Source organism: Oncorhynchus keta, unplaced genomic scaffold (assembly GCF_023373465.1).
Source record: "Oncorhynchus keta strain PuntledgeMale-10-30-2019 unplaced genomic scaffold, Oket_V2 Un_contig_14763_pilon_pilon, whole genome shotgun sequence".
Taxonomy (NCBI): Eukaryota; Metazoa; Chordata; class Actinopteri; order Salmoniformes; family Salmonidae; genus Oncorhynchus; species Oncorhynchus keta.
Genome location: NW_026278934.1, coordinates 26,278 through 40,733, shown reverse-complemented (window position 1 = coordinate 40,733; position 14,456 = coordinate 26,278). Strand labels below are relative to the sequence as shown.

Sequence of the window (14,456 nt, the reverse complement as noted above, 5' to 3'; positions counted from 1 at the left end):
CCTCCTGTCCTCTCCAGTGTCTGAACTCCTGTCCTCTCAGGTGGCTGGCCTCCTGTCCTTTCCCCTCTCAGGTGGCTGTCCCCCTGTCCTTTCAGGTGGCTGACCTCCTGTCCTGTCAGTTGGCTGGCCTCCTGTCCTTTCAGGTGGCTGAACTCCTGTCCTGTCCTCTTAGGTGGCTGGCCTCCTGTCCTCTCAGGTGGCTGGCCTCCTGTCCTCTCAGGTGGCTGGCCTCCTGTCCTCTCAGGTGGCTGGCCTCCTGTCCTCTCAGGTGGCTGGCCTCCTGTCCTGTCCTCTCAGGTGGCTGGAACTCTCTCCTCTCAGGTGGCTGGCCTCCTGTCCTTTCAGGTGGCTGAACTCCTGTCCTGTCCTGTCCTCTTAGGTGGCTGGCCTCCCTGTCCTCTCAGGTGGCTGGCCTCCTGTCCTCTCAGGTGGCTGGCCTCCTGTCCTCTCAGGTGGCTGGCCTCCTGTCCTCTCAGGTGGCTGACCTCCTGTCCTCTCAGGTGGCTGACCTCCTGTCCTCTCAGGTGGCTGGCCTCCTGTCCTCTCAGGTGGCTGGCCTCCTGTCCTCACAGGTGGCTGGCCTCCTGTCCTCTCCTCTGATGGGTTACTGGGACCAAGTAAGGACTAGGTAGGGTTAGTAATTAATGGGACCAGATAAGGACTAGGTATGGTTAGTAGTCAGTAGTCACTGGGACCAGGTAAGGACTAGGTAGGGTTAGTAGTCAGTAGTCACTGGGACCAGGTAAGGACTTGGCAGGGTTAGTAGTTAGTAGTTACCTGGACCAGGTAAGGACTAGGTAGGGTTAGTAGTCAGTAGTCACTGGGACCAGGTAAGGACAAGGTAGGGTTAGTAGTTAGTAGTTAGTGGGACCAGGTATGGACTAGGTAGGGTTAGTAGTTAGTAGTTACTGGGACCAGGTAAGGACTAGGTAGGGTTAGTAGCTAGTAGTTACTGGGACCAGGTAAGGACCAGGTAGGGTTAGTAGTTAGTAGTTACTGGGACCAGGTGGACTAGGTAGGGTTAGTAGTCAGTAGTTACTGGGACCAGGTAAGGACTAGGTAGGGTTAGTAATTACTGGGACCAGATAAGGACTAGTTAGGGTTAGTAGTTAGTAGTTACTGGGACCAGGTAAGGACTAGTTAGGGTTAGTAGTTACTGGGACTAGGTATGGTTAGTAGTTAGTCGGTACTGGGACCAGGTAAGGACTAGGTAGGTTAGTCGTTACTGGGACCAGGTAAGGACTAGGTAGGGTTAATAGTTAGTAGTTACTGGGACCAGGTAAGGACTAGGTAGGGTTAGTAGTTACTGGGACCAGGTAAGGACTAGGTAGGGTTAGTAGTTAGTAGTTACTGGGACCAGATAATGACTAGGTAGGGTTAATAGTTAGTAGTTACTGGGACCAGGTCATGACTAGGTAGGGTTGGTAGTTAGTAGTTACTGGGACCAGGTAAGGACTAGGTAGGGTTAGTAGTTAGTAGTTACTGGGAGCAGATAAGGACTAGGTCGGGTTAGTAGTTAGTAGTTACTGGGACCAGGTAAGGACTAGGTAGGGTTATTAGTTAGTTGTTACTGGGACCAGGTAAGGACTAGGTAGGGTTAGTAGTTACTGGGACCAGGTATGGACTAGGTAGGGTTAGTAGTCAGTAGTTACTGGGACCAGGTAAGGACTAGGTAGGGTTAGTAGTTAGTGGTACCAGGTAAGGACTAGGTAGGGTTAGTAGTTAGTGGGACCAGGTAAGGACTAGGTAGGTTTAATAGTTAGTGGTACCAGGTAAGGACTAGGTAGAGTTAGTAGTTAGTAGTTACTGGGACCAGGTAGGACTAGGTAGAGTTAGTAGTTAGTAGTTACTGGGACCAGGTAAGGACTAGGCAGGGTTGGTAGTTAGTAGTTACTGGGACCAGGTATGGACTAGGTAAGGTTAGTAGTTACTGGGACCAGGTAAGGACTAGGTAGAGTTAGTAGTTAGTAGTTACTGGGACCAGGTAAGGACTAGGCAGGGTTCGTAGTTAGTAGTTACTGGGACCAGATAAGGACTAGACAGGGTTGGTAGTTAGTAGTTACTGGGACCAGGTAAGGGACTAGGTATGGTTAGTAGTTACTGGGACCAGGTAAGGACTAGGTAGAGTTAGTAGTTACTGGGACCAGGTAAGGACTAGGCAGGGTTGGTAGTTAGTAGTTACTGGGACCAGGTATGGACTAGGTAGGGTTAGTAGTTACTGGGACCAGGTAAGGACTAGGTAGGGTTATTAGTTAGTAGTTACTGGGACCAGGTAAGGACTAGGTAGGGTTAGTAGTTAGTAGTTACTGGGACCAGGTAAGGCCTAGGTAGGGTTAGTAGTTACTGGGACCAGGCAAACTACCTGCCCTCCAGGACACCTACACCAGGTAGGGTTAATAGTTAGTAGTTACTGGGACCAGGTATGGTTAGTAGTCAGTAGTTACTGGGACCAGGTAAGGACTAGGCAGGGTTGGTAGTTAGTAGTTACTGGGACCAGGTATGGACTAGGTAGGGTTAGTAGTTACTGGGACCAGGTAAGGCCTAGGTCGGGTTAGTAGTCAGTAGTTACTGGGACCAGATATGAACTAGGTAGGGTTAGTAGTTAGTAGTTACTGGGACCAGGTAAGGCCTAGATAGGGTTAATAGTTAGTAGTTACTGGGACCAGGTATGGTTAGTAGTCAGTAGTTACTGGGACCAGGTAAGGACTAGGTAGGGTTAGTAGTTACTGGGACCAGAAAAGGACTAGATAGGGTTAATAGTTAGTAGTTACTGGGACTAGGTATGGTTAGTAGTTAGTCGGTACTGGGACCAGGTAAGGACTAGGTAGGGTTAGTCGTTACTGGGACCAGGTAAGGACTAGGTAGGGTTAATAGTTAGTAGTTACTGGGACCAGGTAAGGACTAGGTAGGGTTAGTAGTTACTGGGACCAGGTAAGGACTAGGTAGGGTTAGTAGTTAGTAGTTACTGGGACCAGATAATGACTAGGTAGGGTTAATAGTTAGTAGTTACTGGGACCAGGTCATGACTAGGTAGGGTTGGTAGTTAGTAGTTACTGGGACCAGGTAAGGACTAGGTAGGGTTAGTAGTTAGTAGTTACTGGGAGCAGATAAGGACTAGGTCGGGTTAGTAGTTAGTAGTTACTGGGACCAGGTAAGGACTAGGTAGGGTTATTAGTTAGTTGTTACTGGGACCAGGTAAGGACTAGGTAGGGTTAGTAGTTACTGGGACCAGGTATGGACTAGGTAGGGTTAGTAGTCAGTAGTTACTGGGACCAGGTAAGGACTAGGTAGGGTTAGTAGTTAGTGGTACCAGGTAAGGACTAGGTAGGGTTAGTAGTTAGTGGGACCAGGTAAGGACTAGGTAGGTTTAATAGTTAGTGGTACCAGGTAAGGACTAGGTAGAGTTAGTAGTTAGTAGTTACTGGGACCAGGTAAGGACTAGGTAGAGTTAGTAGTTAGTAGTTACTGGGACCGGGACCAGGTAAGGACTAGGCAGGGTTGGTAGTTAGTAGTTACTGGGACCAGGTATGGACTAGGTAAGGTTAGTAGTTACTGGGACCAGGTAAGGACTATGTAGAGTTAGTAGTTAGTAGTTACTGGGACCAGGTAAGGACTAGGCAGGGTTCGTAGTTAGTAGTTACTGGGACCAGATAAGGACTAGGCAGGGTTGGTAGTTAGTAGTTACTGGGACCAGGTAAGGACTAGGTATGGTTAGTAGTTACTGGGACCAGGTAAGGACTAGGTAGAGTTAGTAGTTACTGGGACCAAGTAAGGACTAGGCAGGGTTGGTAGTTAGTAGTTACTGGGACCAGGTATGGACTAGGTAGGGTTAGTAGTTACTGGGACCAGGTAAGGACTAGGTAGGGTTATTAGTTAGTAGTTACTGGGACCAGGTAAGGACTAGGTAGGGTTAGTAGTTAGTAGTTACTGGGACCAGGTAAGGCCTAGGTAGGGTTAGTAGTTACTGGGACCAGGCAAACTACCTGCCCTCCAGGACACCTACACCAGGTAGGGTTAATAGTTAGTAGTTACTGGGACCAGGTATGGTTAGTAGTCAGTAGTTACTGGGACCAGGTAAGGACTAGGCAGGGTTGGTAGTTAGTAGTTACTGGGACCAGGTATGGACTAGGTAGGGTTAGTAGTTACTGGGACCAGGTAAGGCCTAGGTCGGGTTAGTAGTCAGTAGTTACTGGGACCAGATATGAACTAGGTAGGGTTAGTAGTTAGTAGTTACTGGGACCAGGTAAGGCCTAGATAGGGTTAATAGTTAGTAGTTACTGGGACCAGGTATGGTTAGTAGTCAGTAGTTACTGGGACCAGGTAAGGACTAGGTAGGGTTAGTAGTTACTGGGACCAGATAAGGACTAGATAGGGTTAATAGTTAGTAGTTACTGGGACCAGGTATGGTTAGTTAGTCAGTAGTTAGTGGGACCAGGTAAGGACTAGGTAGGGTTAGTAGTCAGTAGTCACTGGGACCAGGTAAGGACTAGGTAGGGTTAGTAGTTACTGGGACCAGGTAAGGACTAGGTAGGTTTAATAGTTAGTGGTTACTGGGACCAGGTAAGGACTAGATAGGGTTATTAGTTAGTAGTTACTGGGACCAGGTAAGGACTAGGTAGGGTTAGTAGTTACTGGGACCAGGTAAGGACTAGGTAGGGTTAGTAGTTAGTGGTACCAGGTAAGGACTAGGTAGGGTTAGTAGTTAGTGGGACCAGGTAAGGACTAGGTAGGTTTAATAGTTAGTGGTACCAGGTAAGGACTAGGTAGGGTTAGTAGTTAGTGGGACCAGGTAAGGACTAGGTAGAGTTAGTAGTTAGTAGTTACTGGGACCAGGTAAGGACTAGGCAGGGTTGGTAGTTAGTAGTTACTGGGACCAGGTATGGACTAGGTAGAGTTAGTAGTTAGTAGTTACTGGGACCAGGTAAGGACTAGGCAGGGTTCGTAGTTAGTAGTTACTGGGACCAGATAAGGACTAGGCAGGGTTGGTAGTTAGTCGTTACTGGGACCAGGTAAGGACTAGGTATGGTTAGTAGTTACTGGGACCAGGTAAGGACTAGGTAGAGTTAGTAGTTACTGGGACCAGGTAAGGACTAGGCAGGGTTGGTAGTTTGTAGTTACTGGGACCAGGTATGGACTAGGTAGGGTTAGTAGTTACTGGGACCAGGTAAGGACTAGGTAGGGTTATTAGTTAGTAGTTACTGGGACCAGGTAAGGACTAGGTAGGGTTAGTAGTTAGTAGTTACTGGGACCAGGTAAGGCCTAGGTAGGGTTAGTAGTTACTGGGACCAGATAAGGACTAGATAGGGTTAATAGTTAGTAGTTACTGGGACCAGGTAAGGACTAGGTATGGTTAGTAGTTACTGGGAAAGGCAAACTACCTGCCCTCCAGGACACCTACACCAGGTAGGGTTAATAGTTAGTAGTTACTGGGACCAGGTATGGTTAGTAGTCAGTAGTTACTGGGACCAGGTAAGGACTAGGCAGGGTTGGTAGTTAGTAGTTACTTGGACCAGGTATGGACTAGGTAGGGTTAGTAGTTACTGGGACCAGGTAAGGCCTAGGTCGGGTTAGTAGTTAGTAGTTACTGGGACCAGATATGAACTAGGTAGGGTTAGTAGTTAGTAGTTACTGGGACCAGGTAAGGCCTAGATAGGGTAATAGTTAGTAGTTACTGGGACCAGGTATGGTTAGTAGTCAGTAGTTACTGGGACCAGGTAAGGACTAGGTAGGTTAGTAGTCAGTAGTTAGTGGGACCAGGTAAGGCCTAGGTAGGGTTAGTAGTTACTGGGACCAGATAAGGACTAGATAGGGTTAATAGTTAGTAGTTACTGGGACCAGGTATGGTTAGTAGTCAGTAGTTAGTGGGACCAGGTAAGGACTAGGTAGGGTTAGTAGTCAGTAGTCACTGGGACCAGGTAAGGACTAGGTAGGGTTAGTAGTTACTGGGACCAGGTAAGGACTAGGTAGGTTTAATAGTTAGTGGTTACTGGGACCAGGTAAGGACTAGGTAGGGTTAGTAGTTAGTAGTTACTGGGACCAGGTAAGGACTAGGTAGGGTTAATAGTCAGTAGTCACTGGGACCAGGTAAGGACTAGGTAGGGTTATTAGTTAGTAGTCAGTAGGAAAGGACTAGTTGGGGTTAATAGTTAGTCGTTACTAGGACCAGGTAAGGACTAGGTAGGGTTAGTAGTTACTGGGACCAGGTAAGGACTAGGTAGGGTTATTAGTTAGTAGTTACTGGGACCAGGTAAGGACTAGGTAGGGTTAGTAGTTACTGGGACCAGATAAGGACTAGGTAGGGTTAATAGTTAGTAGTTACTGGGACCAGGTAAGGACTAGTTAGGGTTAGTAGTTAGTAGTTATTGGGACCAGGTAAGGACTAGGTAGGGTTAGTAGTTACTGGGACCAGATAAGGACTAGGTAGGGTTAATAGTTAGTAGTTACTGGGACCAGGTAAGGACTAGTTAGGGTTAGTAGTTAGTAGTTACTGGGACCAGGTAAGGACTAGGTAGGGTTAGTAGTTACTGGGACCAGGTAAGGACTATGTAGGGTTAATAGTTAGTAGTTACTGGGACCAGGTAAGGACTAGGTAGGGTTAGTATTGGGTTACTCAGATGGTCACTGTCCTCTGTTTCCTGAAGCACTCATTGTCATACCAAAGATATTTACTTTGAGATTTAAAAAAACATATATATAATAATCCTGTTTCACAGTTAAGAGGGTTGTTAGCATGTAGGTCATGAAAACAAAAGCACTTCCCTGTCAGATGTTTATCTCTACATGTTCATTGACTGGTTCTTGCTCTAGCCTGATGTCCAAAACCTGTTTTGTGCTAACATTCCACTCCTTGTACTCACTCTATCATGACGAGGAGTGGAATGCTAGCTAAACAGACTGGTAACCCAGGCTAAGGTTGCTCTGCTACTCCCCTCTTCTCTGTTTGTTGTCCCTGGTGGGTTCCCTGTCTGTCTGCCTGCCTGCCTGCCTGCCCTGAAAGAGACTCTTTGATTGAGTCTGGCACATTACTGCTCAGTCCCTGTCTGGTATAATGGGCCTCTGTGCTGTGTGCTTCGAGGCAGGAGGAGACAGGGAACTGTTCCACTGCTATAGGGTGTTGCCCCTAGACGCTGATCTCAAGTTAGATTTGTATTTTCCCCCACTGGTTAAATGTAGGATTGGGGAGTGTAAGCTGATCCTAGATCTGTACTTAGGGAAACTTCACCCTGGAGCCTGTTCCACTAGGGGAGGGCATCTTATATTCAGATGTGTGGGTGTTCTCTTAAACATGGTGCTACTGTCTGTCAAACATAGAGGGAGTTCCTGTAGAGCAGTGGTTCCCGACTCCAGTACCCCCGACATTCCAACTCCACACCTCCTGGACACCCAACTGCCCAACTCCAGTCCTCCTGGACCCCCGACAGGCCAACTCCAGTCCTCCTGGACCCCCGACAGGCCAACTCCAGTCCTCCTGGACCCCCGACAGGCCAACTCCAGTCCTCCTGGACCCCCGACAGGCCAACTCCAGTCCTCCTGGACCCCCGACAGGCCAACTCCAGTCCTCCTGGACCCCCGACAGGCCAACTCCAGTCCTCCTGGACCCCCGACAGGCCAACTCCAGTCCCCCTGGACCCCGACAGGCCAACTCCAGTCCTCCTGGACCCCCAACTGCCCAACTCCAGTCCTCCTGGACCCCCGACAGGCCAACTCCAGTCCTCCTGGACCCCCGACAGGCCAACTCCAGTCCTCCTGGACCCCGACAGGCCAACTCCAGTCCTCTGGACCCCAAACAGCACACGTTGCTGTTGACCGAACAAATGCACCTGGTTCAACTAATCATCAAGCGCTCAATGAGTTGAATCAGGTATGTTGTCCAGGTCTACAGGAGTTAGACTAGTGTCCTGTCCAGGGGTGTCCTGTACATCAAGCTGTCTCACTACAGAAACAGGAGATAGACAAGTGTCCTGTCCAGGGGTGTCCTGTACATCAAGCTGTCTCACTACAGAAACAGGAGATAGACTAGTGTCCTGTCCAGGGGGTGTCCTGGTACATCAAGCTGTCTCACTACAGAAACAGGAGATAGACTAGTGTCCTGTCCAGAGGTTATAACAGTGTCCTGTGGGTTCTCACCTGGCTACTTAATATTACAGCATGGCTCAGTTATAAGAGGTTATAACAGTGTCCTGTGGGTTCTCACCTGGCTACTTAATATTACAGCATGGCTCAGTTATAAGAGGTTATAACAGTGGCCTGTGGGTTCTGACCTGGCTACTTAATATTACAGCATGGCTCAGTTATAAGAGGTTATAACAGTGTCCTGTGGGTTCTGACCTGGCTACTTAATATTATAGCATGGCTCAGTTATAAGAGGTTATAACAGTGTCCTGTGGGTTCTGACCTGGCTACTTAATATTACAGCATGGCTCAGTTATAAGAGGTTATAACAGTGTCCTGTGGGTTCTCACCTGGCTACTTAATATTACAGCATGGCTCAGTTATAAGAGGTTATAACAGTGTACCCCGTGCAGTCTGGGTGGAGGAACGCTCCTGGAGCTGTCTGCTGAATGGTTGCTGGAGATGGCAGGGGAAGAGCACGGGGTGGACAAGCTAGTATGGGACATCTACGAAGAGGACTACGAACACGTCGGCGTCCTGTGGCTTCCAGGTAAACAGTTTGCAGTACCAGGGGTGTATTCATTAGTGCACACAGTAGAAACAGTTTTGCAACAGAAACACAAAGAGTTTGTTATTGTAAAAATTGAGGCAGGTCCCTCCCCGTTTCAGCCCATTTGCTTCTGTTTGGTTCCTTGTAAATACACCCCAGAACATGATGCCAGGTTGCAAACGAGGTTTCGAACCTCAAAGACCTTTCCTGGTTAAACCAAAACATTCTAATTCCATGAGGGTTTACAAACATCAATGTTTCCTCTCTCACTGAAGACTTGAATGAATCAGACTTTAACCATTTCAAGTAGCATCCTGTCCTTCCGTCCTATACGTACGTACGTAGCTTCTACTTCTTATCGAAGAACTCATACCATGATGTATTTCTGTCTTCTAGTTTTGGGAACATGATGTACAGTACCAGTCAAAAGTTTGGACACACCTACTCATTCAAGAGTTTTTATTTATTTTTTCTTTAATTTCTACATTGTAGAATAATAGTGAAGATATCAAAACTAATAAATAAAACGTATGGAATCATGTATTAACCAAAAAAGTGTTAAACAAATCAAAATATATTTGAGATTCTTCAAAGTAGCCACCCTTTGCCTTGATGCCAGCTTTGCACAAACTTGGCATTGGCGTTTGGCTGTTCAGGGTGGTGCTTGGCTGTTCAGGGGTGGTGCTTGGCTGTTCAGGGTGGTGCTTGGCTGTCCAGGGTGGTGAAACACGTTCATTTTTATGCAGATGATACTGTTCTTTATTCAAGCGGTAGTAGTTTATCTTTGGCTTTTGAAAATGCCTAAAGAGCATTTAACATCATATAACAGAATCTGTATGATTTAAAGCTGATTCTAAATTTGGGTTAAACAAAATGTATGATATTTTCAAATGCCAGGCATGTAACTAATCATGGCATTGCTACATTGACTGGATATACTATAGAGCAAGTTAAAGTGTACAAATATTTGGGTGTGTGGGTTGATGATAAGCTGAGCTTCACTGTGCATGTAGAGAACTTGATAAGGAAGCTCAAGCTGAAAATAGGTTTTAATTACCGGCATAAGGCTTGTTTTTCTCTGGAGACCAGGAAGGAGCTGGTACGATATACATTACTGGCAGTTTTAGATTTGAGTGATGTGATATATATGCAGGCCTCAGCCCTGTTCTATCTCTGTTCTTTTTTAATCAGATCAGTAAATAATTATAATTTGCGGTCCCATTCTGATTTGCTTCTAACAGTACCAAACATTAGAACAGGTCATGGTAGAAATAGTTTTAGTTACACAGCTCCGTGGTCCTGAAATTCTCTCCTGAACATTGTAAAATGTGATGATCTAGTTTCGTTGGTGGAGTTTTAAACACCTTATTGATGTATATATCACAGAAGAGTGTAATTGTTTTTAGGCCAGCTGTTTTTAGTCAAGACGTTTGTGTTTTTAACGTAATATGTAATTGTTGTACTGTATGTGTTTATAGTTTTATTTAATGTTGTGTTAGTGTATGTAAGTTGTTTTGTCTGACACGTTGTTCCCCCTGCTGCTATTGGACCAGGTCTCTCTTGGTAAAGAGATGTTATCTCAGTGAGGAAAACCTGTATAAATAAAGGTTAAATAAAAAGGGTGGTGCCTGGCTGTTCAGGGTGGTGATTGGCTGTTCAGGGTGGTGATTGGCTGTTCAGGGTGGTGCCTGGCTGTTCAGGGTGGCGTTTGGCTGTTCAGGGTGGTGTTTGGCTGTTCAGTGTGGTGCCTGTCTGTTCAGGGTGGTGTTTGGCTGTTCAGGGTGGTGTTTGGCTGTTCAGGGTGGTGCCTGGCTGTTCAGGGTGGTGATGGCTGTTCAGGGTGGTGCCTGGCTGTTCAGGGTGGTGTTTGGCTGTTCAGGGTGGTACCTGGCTGTTCAGGGTGGTGTTTGGCTGTTCAGGGTGGTGCCTGGCTGTTCAGGGTGGTGTTTGGCTGTTCAGGGTGGTGTTTGGCTGTTCAGGGTGGTGTTTGGCTGTCCAGGGTGGTGTTTGGCTGTTCAGGGTGGTGTTTGGCTGTTCAGGGTGGTGCCTGGCTGTTCAGGGTGGTGAATGGCTGTTCAGGTGGTGAATGGCTGTTCAGGGTGGTGATTGGCTGTTCAGGGTGGTGCCTGGCTGTTCAGGGTGGTGTTTGGCTGTTCAGGGTGGTGTTTGGCTGTTCAGGTGGTGTTTGGCTGTTCAGGGTGGTGCCTGGCTGTTCAGGGTGGTGTTTGGCTGTTCAGGGTGGTGTTTGGCTGTTCAGGGTGGTGTTTGGCTGTTCAGGGTGGTGCCTGGCTGTTCAGTGTGGTGTTGGGCTGTTCAGGGTGGTGCCTGGCTGTGCAGGGTGGTGCTTGGCTGTTCAGGGTGGTGTTTGGCTGTCCAGGGTGGTGTTTGGCTGTCCAGGGTGGTGCCTGGCTGTTCAGGGTGGTGTTTGGCTGTTCAGGTGGTGTTTGGCTGTTCAGGGTGGTGCCTGGATGTCCAGGGTGGTGTTTGGCTGTTCCGGGTGGTGTTTGGCTGTCCAGGGTGGTGCCTGGCTGTTCAGTGTGGTGCCTGGCTGTTCAGGGTGGTGTTTGGCTGTTCAGGGTGGTGTTTGGCTGTTCAGGGTGGTGCCTGGCTGTTCAGGGTGGTGCCTGGCTGTTCAGGGTGGTGTATGGCTGTTCAAGGTGGTGTTTGGCTGTTCAGGGTGGTGTTTGGCTGTTCAGTGTGGTGTTTGGCTGTCCAGGGTGGTGTTTGGCTGTTCAGGGTGGTGTTTGGCTGTTCATGGTGGTGCCTGGCTGTTCAGGTGGTGATTGGCTGTTCAGGTGGTGTTTGGCTGTTCAGGGTGGTGATTGGCTGTTCAGGGTGGTGCCTGGTTGTCCAGGGTGGTGCCTGGCTGTTCAGTGTGGTGCCTGGCTGTTCAGGTGGTGTTTGGCTGTTCAGGGTGGTGTTTGGCTGTTCAGGGTGGTGCCTGGCTGTTCAGGGTGGTGCCTGGCTGTTCAGGGTGGTGTTTGGCTGTTCAGGGTGGTGTTTGGCTGTTCAGGGTGGTGCCTGGCTGTTCAGGGTGGTGTTTGGCTGTTCAGGGTGGTGTTTGGCTGTTCAGGGTGGTGATTGGCTGTTCAGGGTGGTGTTTGGCTGTTCAGGGTGGTGCCTGGCTGTCCAGGGTGGTGTTTGGCTGTTCAGGGTGGTGTTTGGCTGTTCAGGGTGGTGCCTGGCTGTTCAGTGTGGTGCCTGGCTGTTCAGGGTGGTGTTTGGCTGTTCAGGGTGGTGTTTGGCTGTTCAGGGTGGTGATTGGCTGTTCAGGGTGGTGCCTGGTTGTCCAGGGTGGTGTTTGGCTGTTCAGGGTGGTGTTTGGCTGTTCAGGGTGGTGTTTGGCTGTTCAGTGTGGTTTTGGGCTGTTCAGGGTGGTGCCTGGCTGTTCAGTGTGGTGCCTGGCTGTTCAGGGTGGTGTTTGGCTGTTCAGGGTGGTGTTTGGCTGTTCAGGGTGGTGCCTGGCTGTTCAGGGTGGTGCCTGGCTGTTCAGGGTGGTGTATGGCTGTTCAAGGTGGTGTTTGGCTGTTCAGGTGGTGTTTGGCTGTTCAGGGTGGTGCCTGGCTGTTCAGTGTGGTGCCTGGCTGTTCAGGGTGGTGTTTGGCTGTTCAGGGTGGTGCCTGGCTGTTCAGGGTGGTGTTTGGCTGTTCATGGTAGTGCTTGGCTGTTCAGGGTGGTGTTTGGCTGTTCAGGTGGTGCCTGGCTGTTCAGGGTGGTGTTTGGCTGTTCAGGTGTTGTTTGGCTGTTCAGGGTGGTGTTTGGCTGTCCAGGGTGGTGTTTGGCTGTTCAGGGTGGTGTTTGGCTGTTCAGGGTGGTGCCTGGCTGTTCAGGGTGGTGATTGGCTGTTCAGGGTGGTGTTTGGCTGTTCAGGGTGGTGATTGGCTGTTCAGGGTGGTGCCTGGCTGTCCAGGTTGGTGTTTGGCTGTTCAGGGTGGTGTTTGGCTGTTCAGGTGGTGCCTGGCTGTTCAGTGTGGTGCCTGGCTGTTCAGGGTGGTGTTTGGCTGTTCAGGGTGGTGTTTGGCTGTTCAGGGTGGTGCCTGGCTGTTCAGGGTGGTGCCTGGCTGTTCAGGGTGGTGTATGGCTGTTCAAGGTGGTGTTTGGCTGTTCAGGGTGGTGTTTGGCTGTTCAGGGTGGTGTTTGGCTGTCCAGGGTGGTGTTTGGCTGTTCAGGGTGGTGCCTGGCTGTTCAGGGTGGTGCCTGGCTGTTCAGGGTGGTGTATGGCTGTTCAGGTTGGTGTTTGGCTGTTCAGGGTGGTGCCTGGCTGTTCAGGGTGGTGTTTGGCTGTTCAGGTGGTGCCTGGCTGTTCAGGGTGGTGTTTGGCTGTTCAGGGTGGTGCCTGGCTGTTCAGGGTGGTGTTTGGCTGTTCAGGGTGGTGTTTGGCTGTTCAGGGTGGTGCATGGCTGTCCAGGGTGGTGCTTGGCTGTTCAGGGTGGTGTTTGGCTGTTCAGGGTGGTGTTTGGCTGTTCAGTGTGGTTTTGGGCTGTTCAGGGTGGTGCCTGGCTGTTCAGTGTGGTGCCTGGCTGTTCAGGGTGGTGTTTGGCTGTTCAGGGTGGTGTTTGGCTGTTCAGGGTGGTGCCTGGCTGTTCAGGGTGGTGCCTGGCTGTTCAGGGTGGTGTATGGCTGTTCAAGGTGGTGTTTGGCTGTTCAGGGTGGTGTTTGGCTGTTCAGGGTGGTGCCTGGCTGTTCAGTGTGGTGCCTGGCTGTTCAGGGTGGTGTTTGGCTGTTCAGGGTGGTGCCTGGCTGTTCAGGGTGGTGTTTGGCTGTTCATGGTAGTGCTTGGCTGTTCAGGGTGGTGTTTGGCTGTTCAGGGTGGTGCCTGGCTGTTCAGGGTGGTGTTTGGCTGTTCAGGGTGGTGCCTGGCTGTTCAGGGTGGTGTTTGGCTGTTCAGGGTGTTGTTTGGCTGTTCAGGGTGGTGTTTGGCTGTCCAGGGTGGTGTTTGGCTGTTCAGGGTGGTGTTTGGCTGTTCAGGTGGTGCCTGGCTGTTCAGGGTGGTGATTGGCTGTTCAGGGTGGTGTTTGGCTGTTCAGGGTGGTGATTGGCTGTTCAGGGTGGTGCCTGGCTGTCCAGGTTGGTGTTTGGCTGTTCAGGTGGTGTTTGGCTGTTCAGGGTGGTGCCTGGCTGTTCAGTGTGGTGCCTGGCTGTTCAGGGTGGTGTTTGGCTGTTCAGGGTGGTGTTTGGCTGTTCAGGGTGGTGCCTGGCTGTTCAGGGTGGTGCCTGGCTGTTCAGGGTGGTGTATGGCTGTTCAAGGTGGTGTTTGGCTGTTCAGGTGGTGTTTGGCTGTTCAGGGTGGTGTTTGGCTGTCCAGGGTGGTGTTTGGCTGTTCAGGGTGGTGCCTGGCTGTTCAGGGTGGTGCCTGGCTGTTCAGGGTGGTGTATGGCTGTTCAGGGTGGTGTTTGGCTGTTCAGGTGGTGCCTGGCTGTTCAGGGTGGTGTTTGGCTGTTCAGGGTGGTGCCTGGCTGTTCAGGGTGGTGTTTGGCTGTTCAGGTGGTGCCTGGCTGTTCAGGGTGGTGCCTGGCTGTTCAGGGTGGTGTATGGCTGTTCAAGGTGGTGTTTGTCTGTTCAGGGTGGTGTTTGGCTGTTCAGTGTGGTGTTTTGCTGTCCAGGGTGGTGTTTGGCTGTTCAGGGTGGTGTTTGGCTGTTCAGGGTGGTGCCTGGCTGTTCAGGGTGGTGATTGGCTGTTCAGGGTGGTGTTTGGCTGTTCAGGGTGGTGATTGGCTGTTCAGGGTGGTGCCTGGTTGTCCAGGGTGGTGCCTGGCTGTTCAGGGTGGTGTTTGGCTGTTCAGGGTGGTGTTTG

General features: G+C 49.9%; 1 protein-coding gene across 1 annotated transcript in view; it reads left to right on the top strand.

Moving 5' to 3' along the window:
- Positions 1–8,574: 8,574 nt before the first annotated feature.
- The window catches only part of LOC127918743 (uncharacterized), a gene marked incomplete at its 3' end in the record, with an annotated part of 30,266 nt that continues 24,384 nt past the window's right edge, over positions 8,575–14,456 (top strand). The window contains exon 1 of the mRNA XM_052501919.1: positions 8,575–8,662. Coding sequence (XP_052357879.1) covers positions 8,575–8,662 — 88 coding nt within the window. The remainder of the gene's footprint in view (positions 8,663–14,456) is intronic.